General features: G+C 39.3%; 1 protein-coding gene across 2 annotated transcripts in view; it reads left to right on the top strand.

Moving 5' to 3' along the window:
- The window catches only part of PDE1A (phosphodiesterase 1A), a 219,929-nt gene that overhangs the window by 130,507 nt on the left and 68,523 nt on the right, over positions 1 to 20,899 (top strand). For both annotated transcript variants that reach the window (XM_024561559.4, XM_053918830.1), the window contains exon 2: positions 5,537 to 5,650. In XM_024561559.4, coding sequence (XP_024417327.1) covers positions 5,537 to 5,650 — 114 coding nt within the window. The remainder of the gene's footprint in view (positions 1 to 5,536; positions 5,651 to 20,899) is intronic.

Genomic DNA, 20,899 nt, shown 5'->3' with positions numbered 1-20,899 from the left:
CTTCTACCTTGTTAATAACATTTCAGGGATGAACTGTTATCAGGACAAGTTTAAATCCACCAGGCTTTCATGCAGACACAAATCTCTTTTTTCTCTATTTCTTTTTTCTTAATTTAAAAATTATGCCACACATTCTTGAGATGACCCAGCCCGCATCGGCTAAGCCCCATTGATACCCAATTCAGGAGTCGGGCCCTCCAGTGTGAAAGGGACCCTTTGGTGTCATGCTCTCCTACATTTCCTATGAAACAGCTGATCATAAGCATTTTGTGCAGTTTCCATGAGCCAGAGCTCGATTTAACGAGGATTGCTACAGAAAACTGAAAGGAGGTCTCCAGCCCGTGTGTTGCCCCTCTCTGTGAATAGCAGTAAAAATGTGAAGGTAAGCAGAGTGAGCCCCCACTGTCTTTACAGCCTTGTCTCCACAGTAGTTTAAACACCTGCACAGGACCGTAGTGAGTCTCAGGTATGAGGGGGCAGCATTGTAGGAGGAGTGATAGAATTTTGGCAAAGAAGGTCAGAGTCAAAATGGGTAATTTGAGGAGCAATTAATAAAGGGAGTGTTTACAGTTGTGGGATGAGTGTAGGGAACCACCAGGATAGGATAATGCAGTACTTCAGGGCTAGTAACATGGCGGGGCTCCAGGGATGTGTTGCCCTGATGAAAGAGAGACTCAGAGAGATCCTGAGACACATGGCTAAGGAGAAGGCTGCCTGACAAGTGACCTCTGAGGAAGGAGAGTGACCCTCCAAGGAGAAGAGAGGATTATACGATGACTTCACTCTTCTCCCTCTGTCTCCTGCTGATGCTGCCCACCTGTGAAACCCAACTGGATGCCTGGTGTAGTCTGTACATTTCCCCTCCCCACGCAGGGAGCAGCACAGAGACCAGTACGGCAGATCCAGAGACACATCTGAAAGATATTTAGCACAGAGTGGCTACCTGAGCTTAGGGCTAAATGTGTTTTCAGAGGTCCAATAGAATGTCATAAAATAAACTGTTCTTCAGTGGGTCTGCTGTGTATGTACCCTGTTCCTAACCTTTCTTTTCTGGTTTAAATAAATACCTTACTGGTGGATGAAGGTTACTACTTTTGCTTTATCAAAACACACAGTTAAATTTATATATAAAATATATTTACTATATAAAACACATACATTTATAAATATAAATATACTTAAGTCTATTATATACTTTAGTGTGTTTAAATACATGGGTATTTAAATATATGATATACATATTTATTTAAATATATAACCTTTTAAAGAAAATCCCTGAGTCCACATAGCCTGTAGTATTTCAGAGGGGTAACAGTAATTGGAGACAAGTGATTATTTCCTTTTTAGGGTCAATATGTTCTTTTGCCTCCAAGGAGGAAAAAAATTGATCCTGAAAGCATTTCTAACTATTTGAGTGTTTGGATCTCTGTACTTGAAAGGAATTCTTTAACGTGCTGGGAATTATGCAATGCCAGTTCTGTAGTAAAAAGTTTACTCTTGAAGTAAGGTGATAAAGAGTTTACCTAAATTCTGAATTTGGGAGAAGTGGGAGAATAATTATATATCCTTTTGTACTTAAAATAATACTTTTCCCTTATGTATTCTTCATCTCAGTGAGATTATTTTGCTTCTTTAAATGTAGAGTGTAAATCTGTATTAAAGGCTAATAATATTTGCCTTATAATTGTTCCAGTTTTTTTAACGATATCAGTTGTTTTGGGAATTATTTATCTCACAAAATAAGGGTATTAAGGAACTTTGCAATGATAACATTTGCCCATGTGAAAGAAAAAATGTCTTTAAAAGACTTCAAATCTATAAGCTTTGCTTCTTAGACTAAGGTTAGGATTTAATTTCCTAAGAATTTATCTGCAAGGTAGATACAGCAATTTCATTATTTAATCACTTCTTACATTTTTTTTTATCATGTTGGGGTCAGAGGCAAGCAGACCTTACTGACAATGACATAGTTTCTTGTTCTGAACGCCCCTATTAGTGATTCTGTGCACTCCTGTGTGTGGCCATCTTTTCATGCTAACATCTGCTGTAGATATTCCTTTAGCTTTACTGCTTCTACTTTTTACGGTAGCATTCTGAAAATCATAGTGTCTCACTTTTTTATTCAAGCATGTCACAAATGGGGACATCAATAGGAATACAGTGTTCATCAATTCTCTTTTAAATTTTACTTATTAATGTATTTGTTATCAGTGGTCTACAGCCTTAGAGATGACCTTGGCATTTAATGTGCTGGAGTTAATAAAGATGTGCATAGACACATGGACTTTTTAGTATGAGAATGCTCTTAGTTATGTAGGTGGCCTTTCTGCAAGTTTGGGTCATGTAGTGGTATCTTAGAAGGTAACTTTACAGTATTTGCAGGATGTGATTATGAAAACTACATCATTTTATATTGAGTATTTTTTCATTTGAAAAGTGGCAGTTCTATATTTGGATAAAAAATACTCAATCACTTTCTACAGCTCAGTACTCTTTGTTCAAAGGTGGAAATTATTTCTCTTCTGCAACTGCTTGGTTGAATTACAGAACCAATCATTTATTTTCAAAAATGGCATTTCTATTTTCATTTCTGTCTTCTGTTGTTTAAGTGTTCTGATCATTAGAAGGCAAGGAAATCCCTTCAAAAGGCTAAGAAGATCAGAGTGTTCTGTTCTTAATATTCAGGCTGATTTTAAATTTCTTATGAGTTATCAAGGATTAGTGTCATTTCCTTTCTGAAAAAAATCATTAAAAGTTTAATTCTCCTTTAGATTTTTCATGTTTTGGTAGTAAATATTAGAATTTTGATTATTTTAATAAAACTGATGAGAAATAAGGATATATGTAACAGAAGCGTGTTATTTGAATTGAAGCATGTGTGTGCACACATGCAGATATGCCCGTTTGTATGTGTGCACGTGTGTTTGAGAGTTCATGGTTTTACAGAGTTATAATCATTCCTTAACTAGATTTTCTAACTGGGTGGTAAAACCTTTATGGAGTACCTTTTCAGAGCTATTTCCTGTGTCAGATTATAGCTTTACACCCCTATTAAGATGTAATAATTCATAATGTTTGTTTTTAAGCCACAAAGAGGTCTCTGTGGAAGAGCATGTTCGTTGTGCCAGTGTTGGGGCCTCTGGATGTCACAGGTTCTATCTGGTGTGATCTGCTGATCTGTTGAGGGTCTGATGATTTCCCTGGGAACATCTGCAGGCTGTCAGGAGTTAGGAAGTGCACTGTGGATAGTCTCCCAGGGGTGTCCCCTTTCTTTTACATGACAATTCCTCTTTTCCTGAGTTCTTCATTTTGAGTCACTTCTTATTCTTTTGATTTATCAGTTGTGGACAACAGTATGGTGATTGCACTGGGAGGGGATGGGGAAATGGGGAAGAGACTATGGAGGGATAAATGGCAATTGAAAATATATAGTTAAAAAGATTGGGTTCAGCTGCATATCAAAGAAACCTCAAAATAATGTTGATGTAAACACAACACATTTTTCTCTCATAGGAAATAAGTACAGAGATAGATGATTTCTCTCAGGTGGATTCCCAGCATGGGGTCAAGGCCATCTCCATCTTTCTTCCCTGTCATCCTTAGTGGAAGGCTTTCTTCTGCCAGGTCACTTTGTGATCCCAGATGGCTGATGAACATTGAGACAATTCCACTGCATTCCAGCCAGGATGAAACGAGCAAGGGATAAAAGAGAACCCCTTCCAGCTGAGTTAGCCCTCCTCAAAATTATTGTTCTGAAACTCTTAACAACCTCCATTTATTCCCCTTGGCCAGAATGCAGTGTCATTGAATACCTAGCTTCGAGAGAGAATGAGAAATGTGGTTTCTTTGTGGAGAAAATTACTACCTCAAATAAAATTGGAGTTCATTTGTTCAGAAAGAGGGGGAAGTAACCATCTGAAGTACTTACTGTTTTTAAAACTACACCATACAATCAAGGTGTACCAAGTAATTTTCACAAGAAAAATACATGAGTGACATATTTTTAAGCCATTGCAGAACTGTGAAACTTTCTTTTAATTTCACACTAAGTATAATGTGATTGGGTCATAAATATTACAGAAATCTCAAATTTCTGTAATGTTGCTCCATTATCATCACATTCCATGCTTTACGCAAGCTTCAAAGTCAGACTTAATTTTCCCTAAAAAAAAAAAAACTGTTCTGGTTGTTATTTTGTTTTGTTTAGTTTTGCTGCCTCTGTATAAATAAGACTTACTCGTTGGAACATAGAATTTATTTTGCAATGTTAAAGTCTGCTAATATTTTATAATATAGAAGTATACAGTACCAAAATGTAATTATTTGTAGCTTCCCAAATAAGAAGTTTTAATCTAGATGTGTCTTTGTCCCCATGCAGAAATAAAGTGTTTCCTATGGATCAGGGATGTCAAATACCCCTGCTAAAATTTTTAACTTGTCTTTTAGCCTTGCCTTGATACTGAAAATCATCCCAAACATATTTTCAGAAAACCTGCTACAGTATCTGAAAGACAATGCCTAAAAGCAGATGTACTCCATTTCCATCTGCAATGCTTTGGGTCAGGAGTAGAATTAAATTTCCTCTATTTATTTAGGAAAATGAATAAATTATCTTTACATTGTTTATCTACAGTATATAGGGAGTAAGGAATATGTTTTCTTTTCCTGCCTACTGTAGAGCAGTATTTTCATAAACCTGGGTTTATATTTAATGCATATACTTTCTTAAAGTGTTAGAAACTTATTGAAATAATTTGTGTTATCTTATTCTATGAAATATCTACTGCTACATAAAAAGTTATGCCCAAAATTTAGTCCCTTAGAACAATAACATTCATTATCTCACAGTTTCTGTGAGTCAGAAATCCAGAAATCCAGACATGTTTAGCTGATCCTTATGTCTTAAAACTCCTCAAAGATTTGGAACATATCACCCTTTGGACAAAATAAAGAGAAAATAGGTTATAGATTTGTCTCAGGTGAAGAAAAAAACGTTGCAGTAAAGAAACTAAGGATACATACATATATTTTTTTCTCATCTTGATTATATTTGTTTGGCACTTTTGCCTTTCTTTTTTGTTTTTATGGCTGTGTACAGTGAATTTCTATAATAATGGTCAAAAGAATACCCTTTAAAAATTCTCTTAGTGCAAATTCTGAAGAAGCAGAAGAGCCATAGAGTAAATTCTAGTGTTAGGAATATACTTTTATGAAAGTATGTTTGTTGTATTGAATTTTCAGAAAGACTATCCTTGAAATATGATACCAAAACTATCACCCTAGAGCCCTAATATTACTGAGAAGTGAATAGAATTTCTCATAGTTGTTTAAGTGGTAAAGACTGATCTCAACTATTCCCAAAATATCTCTGAAAAATATTTGTATTTGATGACTTATAAAGACATATTAAAATTTTACTCAATTTGTGTATTTAGTATTGAACTACTTTCTGCATAGTTATAATAAATGTCTCTCTCTCTCTCCATTCCTCTCTTCCACTCTCTCTCTCTCTCTGTCTGCCTACTTTTGGAAATAGATTAAGATGCCTGGTGAAGCAGCTGGAAAAAGGTGATGTTAACATTGTAGACCTGAAGAAGAACATTGAATATGCAGCATCTGTGCTGGAAGCGGTTTATATCGATGAAACGAGGTAAGTTCTAACCTCCTCCCCCTTTTATCTTCTGTGCCTCTCTTCCCTTTTTCCCTTTCCTTGATGTCCCTTTATCTCAAACATGAATTTGGCATATCTTAATCATGAAATTAAAGTCAAATCTTATTTAAATTTAAGAAGTTCTTCATGTAGCTTCTTAACTGAACTATGATATTTTCTTTTAAAGATGCACATTTAAATCCAAATGTTTGAATATCTAAAAGTAATCAAACAATATAGTCATTAAATGAGCAAATTAAAGTTTCTTCTCCCTTTATCCTCACTGTCTTTAGGCCCAGATTTTTAAAAGTCAGAAACAGATACAGGTGTATACTAATTTTCTCTTATGTAGGATTTTCCTATTATCTCAAGATTTCAGGGCTCGTTCTGAGGAAATGGGTATCACATGGACACACATTCCATGGCGTGTATCTGTCAGAGACTGTGCAGGGCTTACTAAGGAGCAGTCCCAAATGTGTATTTGATCATCACCTAAACCTCAGCAACTAGCCTCATAATTATCAGAGTGGTAAAGAGATCGGAAAACAGGGATTTTTATTTGAAAGGTGTGGCTTTCAACCAGGCTATTTGCCTCCCAGGGGTCATTTGGCAATGACTTAAGACATTGGCTTGGTTGATGGGGATGTGTTACTATATGTGATTGGCAGAGGCTAGTGATGCTCCTAAACATCCTACAATGCACAGGAAAATCCTCCAAAACAAAGAATTATCCAGTTAACAGTATAATTGTTAAGAAACCCTAGCCTAAAGGGAGAACTGTACGTTTTCTCTTTCTTCTCTAGGAGGGTACTTACCCATGACCCCAAGTCATGGGAGGGAGTCCTGGGGACCCTGGTGCTAACTGAAGACTCAGTAAAGTAGGATGTGGCAGTTCTTGAGAGATTTCCCCAGTGTCTTTTGGAGTTCAGAGAGTACAGAGATTGGTCCCTGACTCACATCTCAAAAAAGATGAAGATGGCAGGCTTATTAACACTACATTGAATTCGCAGTTAAGAGGGACCCTGTGGAGGGAGAGACAGGCACTTCCAGAGTTCAGCAGAGAAAAGGCACTCACTCAGTTTTTGAAAATGTCATGAGGCAAGTGGACTTTATGTCTTTTGAAAGGAGTAACCAAAGAAACCGACTCAAGAAAGTGAAGAAGAGGCTGCATGCAGTGATTGTTGAAAGGGTAGAAATCCTAAACATTTAGCCCGAGTGTTGGAGAATATGTAATGTTCAAGGCACCCTCTTGGTGTAGTGAGCTGTCTCTGAAGGAACCACAAAATCTCCCAGGAGAACAAATAACCAGCATGTGGGTATTTGTCACATAGACGTCAACAAACACAAGAGTCTTGTCAGACCCTTTAACTCTATAATTTTCTGCACCGCCCACCACATTTTGAACAATGAGAAACAGCAGAATGAGTGGGACAGGAGGGGGAACATGGTGAGTTGAGACATTTCTCAGACCCCTCCCTTCTGCAGGTCCCTGCCTGGGGCAGGCCTGAGCTTGGGAAGGTGGGAAACGTTAAACCAGAAGTGAGTGTGGAGTTCTTCTGTATTAATGTGTACTGGGTTTAAATACACACACACACAAAATGTTGTTTAATAGGTAATAAATTCACATGATTAAAAAAATCAAAATAATGTAAAAAGGTGCCTCATAAGACTCTTGCCTCCACCCTTGACCCAATCTACTCAAATTTCCAACTCACAAATATCATGTCTATTTCCAATGATTTATTACAAATTTTTACTTCTTATTTTTCTCTTCTTTTAGAAAGGTAGCATACTAGGCACACAGTTTTTAATCGCCCCCCAAACAAGGGAGCTTGGAGATGTCCCCATATCACATGCTGTACTTGTCAAGTTTTCGATGAGAATTTTCACTAATAACTGACAGGAGATGGCCTGGTGGGGGCCGTGCCACAGATAATTTTTTCTTTGTCCACAGATAGGAGCTCCTCTGTTAAAGCATGGTTTGTAACCATAAATTAAGAAAAAATATCAGGCACACTTTTAGATTATAAACTCTATGTGGAATTGTTTTCTTGGTTAACTTTCACTGCATGTGTATAAACATATATGATTCCTCTAAGTAAATAGAGATTCAAAGTGTAACTGGTAAAAATCCGATGTTGCTCCTACAACTTCCCCGCCCCTTCACTTCCATGCGAGCTCTTTATTGACTGAACTTAACTGGACAAGCTTAAGATTTCTTCAACCTGTCCTTGACATTTTATTTTTTATATTTATTTATACAACTAAAGAATTTAGAATTTCTTTAAGAAATTATTTAAGAATTGCCTTTAAGAATTATTTAGATATGTACACTGTTTATCTTATGATGGCATAATGCAAATCACCTGGCATCCCTGAGTGTTTCCTCTTTCATTTGATATATTACATGGAATGTTTATTAATTTTCTGTTGTATTTGCTTTTCCAGAAAGTAATAATTTCCTAGATATTCTACTAGCTTAGTTCCCCATGGTCCTTAATTCATTTGAACATACATTACATTCCAGAATACAGTTTCATTTATTTGAAAATTTCTCTTTTGTGGGAAGAAAAATGCTTAAATGCTTCGTGGTAAAATTGTGGATTTTGTTTTGTTTTTCTTTTACTCAAATGACACAGGACTTTTCACTGTTCGTTTTAATGCTTCTGTGCCCCCATGGCATCTCGATTTCTAGATTGGATTAATAATATCATAACACACCTCCTTGGTATCGTCTTCCAAGGGCTCTCAGTTTCATCGTCTCATGTTAGCCTCCCCACAATCCTGTGCACTTGACAGGGTGTACATTACTTTCCGCACTTTGCTAACAAAAGAACTAAAGCTCTTAGAAGTAAAACTGTTTGCCAAAGGTCACAGACGTAGGCACTGCAAACCTGGACTGGAAAGTAAGGCATGCTGCCATATTCATTGCCGTCTCTTTCTAACTGGATCCTCTCAGAGTGCTGCTATGAAACTGGACGGTTTTTAAGGACTGAAAGATTCAGGTTACAAAGTGTACAATTTTATGATTGTTGGAATCGTAAATTCTGGGAGAACAATACTTAACATTTACTAGTACTAGCCTATTATCTTGTCTTGGTATATGCCAAGAACACTTTTAAGAATTTTAATGTGCTGTTTCATTTAATCATCACAACAATCTTATGCGATAGAAACTTTATTCATTAATATTTAACATATGAGGGAATAGGATCCCAGAAATGTTATGTATCTGACCCCAAATGACACAGAGTGTAACTTGAAGAATAGCGTGAAGGCCTTGGGCTATTCAGCACAGTTCTCATCTGCATCCCTTTAGTAATTCTGGCCACAAGGCGACTGCAGAGACTTCCTGGAAGGTTTGATGGAAGCTCAGGTGCTGTCTGGGGGTGCGGACTGTGGCTGCATCTCCTCCCAACTCTGCCTTCAAGAATGTCACAATGGGAGTATTTACACCATGGAAGTTGAAAAATGCTGCAAATCAGGATTTTTTTTTTTTTCCTGGAAAGCCTGTGGTTAAACATTTATCATCATGCCACTGGTTAGACCTAAAATTACCTCATATGTATCTTTTAAGGCTATGACTTCAAGATTGAAATATCAGCTCAAGAAATTTTGGAGCAACAATACTTGATGTGGTTTGATTTTCTATAAACTTAGCGAGGCACATAGCAGGAAACAGATTATTTTTGTTAAGATGTGTATTCAATTATTAAAACTGAATTTGCCTTAGGAATATTTGTAAAACAGATAATTTAGAAAGGAGGAATGAGAAGCATTTAGTTGCTTTTAAACTTCAAATTAAAAACCTGATGACTTCTGAGATGTTTCTAATGGAAAATTCTCTTTCTAGAAAAAATGTTTCGGTGAGTATTCCAGAGAGGCATTTAAAAAAAATTGGACTGGGCTGCATTAAAAGGTCAACACCTAATAAAGTAGGATGAAACAGAAATTATGAATTGCTTTAAAAGCCACACACACACACACACACACACACACACACACACACACCCCTTCTCCTTGGTGACTTGCTGACTGTCGGTTTTCAGTTGAGAAAACAAATCAAAACAAAAATCTCTCTTGAAAAATGATTTCAGTGAAAAAAATAAACAGTTTCTGACAGAGCCTGAATTCTGACCTTCCCTGGGGGATTACAGCACAATTCCCTGGTGAACAGGACTGTTTGTTGGGTTTTTAACAAGACATTTCAAATGCAAATGCCAATATTTTGTGAGCACTGCTTTCAGATGTGCCCCTGGAGGCTATTGTTTTGCAAAGCTGCTCAGCTGTAATCCTGAAACATGAAGCCAAAAAAAAAAAAAAGTCTTTTTGTTCTTGTTTGGATCGGGACTCTGCCAGACAAAGTAGTAGCCTCCTTAGCCTCATGAATTTCTAATCTGTGAGGGGAGGCAGCTGATTGGGAAGTACACTTTTAGCAATGGATACTATGCTTCCTAATACCCCTTAACAACACACTTTGTAACTTCGCTTTCTCCACGTGAAACAATCTGAGTGTTATGATTACCATAGTTAGAGCGCAGACTCTGGATTCAGAGAGAGTTGGTTGTTCAAAGCCTGATCCCTCACTCAGTATTCTCTTTCTCTAAGCAAGTTACTTAACATTTATATTTCCTAGCTTCGTTTTCTGTAAAATAAGTATAATGATAATGCTGACCTCAGAGGACCGATTTGAGGATTAAATGTAGCACAGTATCTGACAGAGGAAAAGTTAAATTATAGCAACTCTTTATTATACTAACCAAATGCAGATATTTCTGGATACGGAACACATGAAGGTATATAATACTTCCTAGTGAAAATACCCAATAATTTATTAAGAGCAGTTTTTGATCAGGAAAAAAAGACAGGTAGGCTCAAGTTACCAGGAAATGAAAGTAAGGTGCAAACTGATGAAAATGTACCTTAAAAAGATACACATCGAGATAAAAATAATTCTTAATTGACTTCTGTGTCTTACTCAGTATAAAGGTCCTTAATTTTGAGAGATTATCTTGAGTGAGAAAGTGTGGATGTCAGTCAGTACTTCAAGAAGTTAGTCTGGTAGAAATTGATTGAAGTCCATGGCATTTAAGGCTAAGTCCCTTCAAATCATCAAGTACCTCTCCGGGGATTTGCTAAAGAATAGTCACTCAGGAAATGAATATTTATAGAGTGCCTGAAGCGAATACCAGGCACAGCAGTCATCAGAATTAGGAGTACAGCCGCGCAGATACCTGGTGTCTAGAAACGAGTCAAGAGCTGGGAAGATAAACCTAAGCCAGTGGCCCAGCGCTGCAAACAAGTAACAGGGAGCTTCAGAGCCACAGAGCGAAACCCAGGCACGCTGGCGGATTGCGGGAAGAAACACTAAGGAGCAGCAAATCATAACCAGAGAGAGCACCATGAGATAAGAATTGTGCTGGGTCAAGTTTCCAGGTAGGATCAAACAGGTATTGCTTAATGTTAATGAATTTTGTTCTCTGACAAAAGCTCTCCATGCCCATTCTTAAAGACATGGCTTCTAACAAAAGGACTTAAGGTTAAAAAAAAAAAGTCTGGGCAGGCTAGACATATTGGTACTAGCACTCAGAAATATGGTATCAGTTAGAGACAGGAATTTGGAGATTATAGCCCAGGGGTCTCAGATTTTTTGGATGCTTTCTTTTTATTTCAATAGTCATAGCTCCCTTACTGTTTTGATATTTTTCGCATCCTAAAGTTGTTGAGAAAGCTCAGCAAATGTTTACTTATTTTACCTCTCTGGCCTGCCTGTCACTTTCCTCTGCAGCCAGCTGTCTGGCTTCAGACTGCTGAATTGTGGCCCTGCAGGCCACCTATTTTCCCCCCAAGTCCAGTGGTCCACAGACTGGCACTGCTCCCAGACATGAGCTCAATTCCTTCCTCCAGTTCCCTAAACTGGAAGCTAGAATCAGCTGTATCTGCTGTGAGACCGTACTGATGGATGCTCAGAGAACCTACAACTCAACCCCTTCCATACAGGTCCCCTACCAGGTGTTTCTCTAAGATCTAAGCCCATGTTGCAGAAAGAAGGCAATTTACCATCCTCTGTGAAAGTAGCTTTCGACATGTTTTCCTATCCTGAGTTCAGGATTTCAAGCTCTGAGACCAAGATAAAAAAGGGGAGCTATCAAAGTTAATGTCAAGTTGTGTATTCATCTCCAGAATCAACACCTATGCTCAAAGACTATGCAGTCTAAATCTACATTTAGAAACAATGACATTTTCTAAAGGACACACAGTCTGCACTGACACAGCTGTGCTCACAATGAAGACAACCGTGCACATTATTGTTCCGAGATCTCGTACACGTTGTCTCAACCTTCTACAAGCCAGGGTAGGGCCTTCACTTTGTTTCTGTATAACTTAAAGACCTATTCATAAGATCTTTCATAAAACAAGAGAGCAGGCTGCCTCTGAAAGTAAAATAGAACTTCTTTGGAATAAAACAAATTATTTTTGAAGTTTCAAATGTCAGTTTTTCTCCTTCTAACCTTTAAGATTTCAAAAACTCTTGCAATTCCATCTCAACACAGTTCACTATGTTAGCCTAGTAACTAAATTCAAGGAAGAGGATGAGATGCCAAATAGAGGTGCGTAGCGAGAGGGTAGTTAGGACAGATATAAGGAACACAAGCATTTAAAGCTAGGCGGGGAGCTACTGGAAAAGGAGACTTAGAAAAATAGGTATAGCAGCAGGAGGCATACCTGAAGAATGTGGAGTACTGAAAGCTAGCAGAGAGCAGGGTGACTAAACAACCTAATTCAAATGCCACAGGGAGAACCACTGGAAGCAGTTAGGAGGCTCCTACTGCCCATAAAGAGGAGCCCTAGTAAAAAGAAAAATCTACCAGCCAGATTATGGTAGCATGAGGAATTAATGTGGAGGAAAGTAGTGCAGACTATTTTTCAAGAATTTTCTAGTATGGGAAAAACAAAAGTTAGAACCATCTATCAATGGGGACATACACTTGTTTGGGTTTTTTATACTATTTTTAGAATGGAAGGCTAGCACCTGTAGCCTAGATATAAAGTGTTTTAAAAAGATTTGGAATGAATAGAAACAATATTTAAAGCAAGATCGGATCGAGAAGTTGTTCTTGGGAGGTTATCTAGGAAAAGCGAATAATAGCCAAGCACAGGTAGGAAATATGGATGGAGATGGTGCCAACTAGTGCACAGCCAAGAGTCTTGAAAGAAGCAAAATGTGAGTGTAGCCCTGTGAAATCAGAATGGTCAATTAGCATTTACAATATTTTAAACTTGCTCAGTGTGTGTAAGAGTACTACAATAATAAGGACCAAAATAGAGACGATTGGCTGTAAAACTTGGGGATCGATGTGCCAGGGCGAAGAAACCCTTTGTGGCTCATTATCACAACCTGCATATCATGGAGGCATTGGCTCATGTGTACTTCCTGGAGCTGGAGCAGGGAGGAAGGAAAAAAGAAAAGAGCTAGAGTAATGAACACCTTTCAAAGTTATCTCAATTGTGGCAGGAAACCCAACCGAACCAGCTTCAACTCTGACAAAACACGGGTGGCTGTTGTTGACTATAAGCATGGGTGATTCAGAGCAAACAGGATGTCAGCGGATCAACCTCTGTGTTTTGCGTGCAGTGGAGTGGCCTCCTTCTGCTGCTTTGAGTGGTGGTAAGACAGGACAGTGGCAGCATTTCCAAGCTTTGTACCCTCACACCTTCAAACCCAGCAGGAATGAGAAAGGGTTCCTTTCCCAGAGGCTCCAACAAGATACTCTTTCTCTTTCGCTGGCTCTAGTTTGGTAATACGCTCATCCTTCAAAACAATCATGTCCAGGGGAACTGGATGAATAACTCAGTGGTCAAGCATCTCATCAGGAAGGTAAAAGGTCACTTTTATTTAAATCACGTACCTGAGAATTGAGAATGGAAGAGAGTGCCTTTCAAACTAAACAATAACAACAGTCCTCCAGAGAGTGAAAACTAAAATGTGTGTTAGTGCTGCAGGCAAGAGGACCTGAATCGGGGTCAGTGAGTGATGCTGAGCAACTCCTATCCCAGCTTTGCTCCTACTAATGATAAACCTATGGTTAAGAGTTGTTTTGTCTTCTAGCTGTTGGTTTCCTTACATGGAGATGAAGTCTCCAGTGCCTTTCTCTTCTGCAATTCTGTGCTGTGATTTCATCTACAGTTCCAGAGTTCCTCAGGAAGACCTGCTCATGCCTAACCCACCCTGGCATCCGGGCAGGTGACAGAGGAAGATGGTTATCATTTGCTTAGCGGGGGAGCATTTATAAATATGGGCACTTGTGTTTTTTAGGGTGTTACCATTTGGACGAGTCCCTGAGGAAATTAACTTCAGGGGTATGTGCTAGGACTTGCTGGAGCTCAGTGAATTGTTCAAAAGCAAACTATGATTTTTATGAATTCCATTTATACATTGGGATGGCTGTTTGGAGTTCTGTGTTTTTAGGCTCTTCTCACCCTGTAGATGGGGTGTGAAAATCAGGCTTAGAAAAAGTTGCAGTACATTTGGTTGATTTTCATGTTTCCTGTGCATCTGTGATGTATTACTTTCTACAAACTTTCAAAAACAGCCTCACTAGTAAAAAAGGAAAGAAAATCAGATCTTTTTGAGAGATAATTGATGAAAAAAGATCCATATATTAAATAATATCTCACTGTTGTGAAATATTGGGTCAATAAAATATGAACAAATATTTCCTGGATTTAAAAATATATTTTAAATGTTTTTCTAATAATTATATTAATAACAATTAAGACTGATAATTAATTACATCCAAGGCAATGCATTATGCAATTTGCATCTGTGATTCCATATAATTCTCAAAAACCCTATGACTTAGATACTTACATTATTTTCTCTATAAACTTAAAAAAATTGAGGCATAAAGAAGGTAATTTACTTGCTTAGAATCATATTGAGTGTCAGAGACAGGTTCAACCTTAAATGGAGCATACCCCACATCCATTCTTCTTTGTTGCTAACAGAACCCCCACTTTTTCAATTATTTAATCTCCTCTGCAAAGCCACATGGTCCAGGGGAGACCAAACCCAGGCTTAAGTTGAGTGAATCCTAGTTGCTTTAAATGAGTGTTAGTATTCAATTTCCTAACCAGTGAGTTTGGACATGGACATGTGATGTAATTCTGGCCAATGAGACTGATGAGGGTGTTGGCAAAGATTTCTTCTTCATAGAAAAAGAGTCCCTCCCGTGCCTCTGGGTATTGGGTATGGGTACAGTGCTTGAAACTGACACAACCATCCTGCTCTAAGCATAGAGCTAAACCTGACACAAGCTGGCAATGTAGAAAGTGGAGGAAACCTGAGTTCTTGATGATATTGTTGACCTGCTGACTGATTTTTCTACTTGTTTATTTATTTGTTTATTTATTGTGTTTTATCCATTACCATTTAGTCTCCTTATACCCAGTCCCTCCAGCAATCACTACACTGTTGTCCATGTCCATGAGTCCTTTTTCCTTTTTGCTCAATACCTCCACCTCCTAACCTGCCCTCCAATAACTGTCATCCTGCTCTCAATCGATGAGTTGGTCTCCATTTTGCTTGTTAGTTCAGTTTGTTCATTAGATTCCATGTATAAGTGAAATCATATTGTACTTGTCTTCCTCTGACTGGCTTATTTCACTCAGCATAATGTTCTCCAGGTCCATCCATACTGTCGCAAATGGTAAAAAAAAATTTCACTGCCGAGTAGTATTCCGTTGTGTAATTGTCCCATAGCTGTTCTATCTACTCATCTATTGAAGGACACTTGGGCTGCTTCCATATCTTGGCAACTGTAAATAATGCAGCAGTGAACATAGGGTGCTTATGTTCTTTCAAATTAGAGTTTTGGGTTCCTTTGGATATATTCCCAGAGGAGACCCCTACTGGAGTCAACCTACCTGTAGCTTTGTTGTTAAGGAAAATAAAAAACTTCCCAATTGTTTAAGCCACTTCGGTTTAGATTTGATGTCACTTCCTCCTTACAGCCACATAGGTGTGCCTTGCTTCAAAGTGCACATCCTTAATCTCTAATGCTTCCAACCTTATCCTAATAATAAGTCTTGATTTCTAAGGTAACTGCTTAGAAGTCACAATCTATTTGCCATAAAACAAGGTAATAGGTTGATTGTTTCCAAGGTAGCCAATAAAATGTATTGAGCTCATGATAGAGCTAAACAACATAGATGGTCTTAGGGCGAGTGTCAGGTACCAAAAACCAGAGACTTAGGTTTGTTTTCACTCATTAAATAAAAAAGTATGTCCTCATTCTTTTCTATATTCCAGCAGCAAGCAGACTGCTGAAATTCATTTTGTCTCAACCTATTCTCCACCTGTATTCTCTCATTTCCTTTTATATCATTCTATTCTGAGTCACCGTTATCTTTGAGGCTGTCTCTGGATAGACATAAACCATTTCTGCATGGGATCTTGCTCTCCTCCAGGTTCTACCCAGGAGAGATACTTAGGGGCGGGGTGGGGTATCCAGTTTACTTCTGCTCCAGGATCCCAGAAACTTACTGGGGTGCACTGTCTACCCTACCCCCTCTGGATGTCTTGATTTGGAGCCCTTCAGGCAGGATTCAGTGGCCTATCTCAAGATCTCTTTTGTCTTCCTTTGTTACTCCTCTTGATTAATCCGGGACATCTTTGAATGATTATAGCAATGGAACTCATCTGCTACTTTTCTATTAAAGTCTTTCCTCGTCTTTCCTGTCTTTACGGGACACAGGCTTTGAAACTCAAGGCCAGGAGCAGGCGCTTTCCCCTCGGGTTCCTGTGTGTCACCAACAACTGGAGTCAGCGAACAAAGTCATGGCTGACAATCTGGAGACACGGCCAAAGGGCAACAGAAAATATCTTTTCAGTGTGATATCATCTTTTTATACGGGAAGCAGGACCTGACTGAAAATGTTAATATCTATAAAACATATGCATCAAAACAAACAAAAATTCCTTTATTCCTTACCTGACCACTGAAAATACCTGAATATTTTAATAACCTCAAAGACCAGAAACTGTCTGTTTGTATATACTTATTCAACAAGTATTTATGAAGAACACTCTGTATACCTTTATAATTATTTTGTTGTTCTACTTGGCTATTGCTAACTTCCTCTTGTCATTGTTCCTACGGTTTTGTCTTTATAGCTATAGAAATCAGTATGTTCTTTGTCTTCCCTCACACTTCTACCCTTAAAATGTACCCCAGGCCTTCTCAGCACACAATCCCCACCCTGGAGAACTTGACTCTTCTATACAGCATTGTGACTATGGTTAATAATCCAGTATTGCACGTTTGAGAGCTACTAAGAAATTAGATCGTGAATGCTGAGAAATTGACGGTTTCTTGGTCAAGCAATGTACAGGTAATTTTCACTTATAACACCAGATAGAAGATTTATTAATAAGACACCTTTATGGATACTCTGCTGTCAGCCCTTCCTGTGTAGTTCGCCACCGCTCTCCGTCTCTGACTGTGACACAGTTGGCGTATGGAAATAAGCAGCGCTGCCAAGGCCACATCATGGAAGAGCATTACATTTCACTCTTTTTGCAGAGAACTTCCATTAGCTGGCAAGCTATGAATAGATGAGAGCAGTTCTTAAACTTGAACATTCATCACAATCACCTGGAGGGCTTGTTAAAATGGAGCGCAGGGTCCCACTCTGATGGTGTCTAATCCAACAGGTCTGGAACAGAGCCCTTGAAGCACCCATCCTCACAAGTTCCCAGGTGCTGCTGGTTCTGCTGGTCCATGGACTGTGCTTCGAGAATTATGGTATTAGACGTTGTCAAAAGGGAACTACAAAAAAGAGATACAGAGAGAATGTTAGAAATTTAATGGTTAGAATTTTAAAGTCTTGTCAAAAGAGTGTGGACCAAATATTGCCCCAAGTTGTATGTAAGATTGTTACAGAGCAAGGGGGGGTGGTTCACGACAATTTACTACAGAAAGGATTCCCCCTTTCTGTCCCTGGAAGTTCCCCCACACACACACCTGCTAGGTTCACAATGCCCACCGCCAGAGGAAAGACGTCTCTCAATGCCAGAGACTGGTAAAAAGGAAAGGAATTATTTATTTAAAAGTTACACAGATGTAGAGTAATGGCTTAATGACTTCAATAAGATACTTAAGTCCTCTAGAATACCCACAGATGCACAGTCCTTCCCTCTCCCTGTGCCCAGTCTGGGGTACCGTGTCTCAGGAAAAGAAGTAGAAGTCCGTGATTCAGGCTCCCGGCACCATCAGCTGTGTGGCTGCTGCAATCTCCAGTTAATCCAAAGCCATGCGTCACCTTCTCATGGCCCACCAGCAAGAGTCCTTCCTCCCCTTTTCTTCCCGGCAAAGTCTCTCCTGCTGCCTAAGCCGCGTGGCAAAAAGAAGCACTCCAAAACCTCGTGGTCCTCTTCCTTTCCCTTCAGAACCGCATGGTCCTCTCTTCACTTCACCAAAGCTGCCTGATCCTCTCCCTTCTCCTCCAAAACTTGTGGTCCTCTCTTTCCCTTCATCAGAACCGCGTGGACCTCTATCTATCTACTTGCTTCAGAACCTCGTGGTTCTCCCCTTTCTATGGCTGCTGCGCCTAGGTTTAAATCCCAGTGCCCATCTTCCTTTGCAGCCCCATTACTGACTCCTCCTACACTCAGTTACACCTGCCAGCATCCCTGTATTCTTCCAGCTTGACTGGGCTGCCATAGTAAGTCTGGGCAGGTGTGGCCCCATGGCGTGGAGCCAGTCATCTCCAAGCTCTCACGCAGGCCCTGTAACCAGGGGGAGTTGCTTCCCAGTCCCATCTTGGGTGGAATTCGCTTCCATCCCCTGGCTCAAAGAATGGCCACAGCTATTTAACATATCTATGAAACCAGTTAAAGGTTATAGATATGTTAAATGACCATGCCAGGGGTTAGCTGCAAAGCTGTTGCTACCCAAAACAGCTATGAATGGCCCTGTTCCATGTGTCCCATCCCCCCTGGCTCAGGCTTGTGGGGGTGAGGACATCCTACATACATTTTTCTAATATTTCCTGGACACCTTGAGCTCTGCACCCCATTACAAATCCCTTCTTGGGGCCCTCTTCTTGGCTGCACCCTGCTTCAAGATGATCTTGTGCTGAAATGGCTCCTCCAAACAGGAAATTTCACCATGGAATGGAGGCAATAAACAAGGGGTACTGAATTGGAGACTAGCAGTGCCTCACAGCAACGTGTGGGGCAAAAGGGAGGCAAGCGTGTCCTTGGTCTGTGGTGTGGTCCCCTCTTCCAGATCTGAGAAAGCATAGGCTCTCAGGCTGCGTGTCCCAGCTGCATCTCCACCCTTTCTCTCCCCACCGCCACTATTAGTTATCCCAGTTAGATGGAGCATGGGATGTACTTCTGTACGTCTCATTTCCCTAATTATCGTTGCCTAGAAAGTGGGGCCAGGATAAGATCAAAACTAGGTAGATATTGTTGTATTGTGACAAAATATACTTAATATTAAATTCACCATTTTAAGCATTATTAAGCATGCAATTCAGTGGAGTTAAATACATTTAAAATGTTTTAAAACCATCACCACTCTCCATTACTAGAACTTTTTCATCACCCTAAAGAGAAGTTCTATACCCATTAAACAATAATTCCTCATTTCCCCTCCTCTAAGTGCCTGGTAACCTCTATTCTCCTTTCTCTATGAAACTACCTCTTCTACTGGTAAAATTTTAAAGTAGGTAAAAATATTGTCGGAGACTCCTGGTACTGCCTCTCTACGACCCATAGCATGCTTATGCTGTTGTTGGGCTCCCCAAGTTTACTCTGACCAACTTCTTCCCATGATGGTTTCCATCCCCACGAGACTCTCCTTTTTCTCATGTCAGAAATGGGAAATCTGCTTGGACTGGTCCATGCAGGTGTATAAGCAGGTGGGAGTTCGCCACAGGTTTGCTCTGTGACGGACACTGCTCTGAGTGCTTCCCGTGCATTTACCCAATTCATCCTCACAGTCCCGCAACTAGGCATAATATTATTATCATCTCTATTTATTATTATTGTTAATCTCTGTTGATGTTTTATTGACAAAGAAACTGAGACTCAGACAGATGGAATATTTTTTTCAAGACCATACGGCTAATATGTGGGGAAGCCAGGACTCCGACTCCAGAGGCAGTTCTAATCACAAAAGATGCTCATTGATTTACAAAAACAGTACTTAACGGAATGTCAGGCTTTGTGCCCAATGGAATGTTTTCAAAGATATTTTTGAACCAAGAAGACTGCCTGGTAGGAAGTCAAGAGTCATCAGCAAGGCCTAGGGCAATTTTCTGCTTTACCCATTCCTTCATGTCCACCTCCTGACTGATTCCAAAAATACAATTTTGACCCTAACTTTCCAAGCAACTTGATTCCTTCTCAGAGGCCCTCACCAAATTTCTGCCAGCTCCTTCTGCCTGCCTTGAGGGATGAGGCCTCCTCTGCCTGGGCCCCTGTTACCTCTGGTGGGTACAGGGGAGGCACAGGGCCCTCCTTAGGCCTTACCATGGAGAAAGCCACATTTTCATTTTCCTTCGCTGACCTCATTTTAGCCAAGATTTGCCTCTTGAGAATTGAGCTAAGGTCAGCATAACTGACTTGGCCACCCAAATGGTCACTCTTTATAGTCACTCAGATATAATGTCATCTTCTCACAGTTTAAAAAAAAAAGATTTAAAAAAAGGAAACATTGAAGAAAGCTACCAGTAGACAGAAAAAGGAAAGAAAATTGCTGAAAACAAAACACAAAACAAAACAAAAATGCTAAAATATATTTATGAGCCTTCTCTTTGAAGTCCCCCATGGAACCAGATGAGGAATAAATAATAAAAATAAATAAATGTCTTTGGGTGGTGGTCTGGAAAAATTAACTCAACTGTATTAGCACTGAGGAAATAGGTTACTCAGAGTCAACAGGCATTTCAAATGTCTTACCTCTTTCTATCCTGGCACTTACTGTTCTTCAAAGTATCTTAAAATTCTACCACCCAGATATATTTCTCTATGGGAAAATGATTCAACATACCAGCCTCAGAAAATAAATTTAAGCTTCCTCCATTTGAAAATTCTCTGGTAGACCAAACACATTCAAGACTTTTCTTAGATCAATATTTTTTAAAATCCTGAATTTTAAGGTACAAATGGGATAGAGAATAATGATTCCTGAGATTTTTAGTCTCAGTGTGAAGGTAGTCTGGGTACTTATTAGGAAA

Source organism: Desmodus rotundus, chromosome 2 (assembly GCF_022682495.2).
Source record: "Desmodus rotundus isolate HL8 chromosome 2, HLdesRot8A.1, whole genome shotgun sequence".
In the NCBI taxonomy this organism is placed as follows: domain Eukaryota; kingdom Metazoa; phylum Chordata; class Mammalia; order Chiroptera; family Phyllostomidae; genus Desmodus; species Desmodus rotundus.
This window is presented reverse-complemented; position numbering and strand designations above follow the sequence as displayed.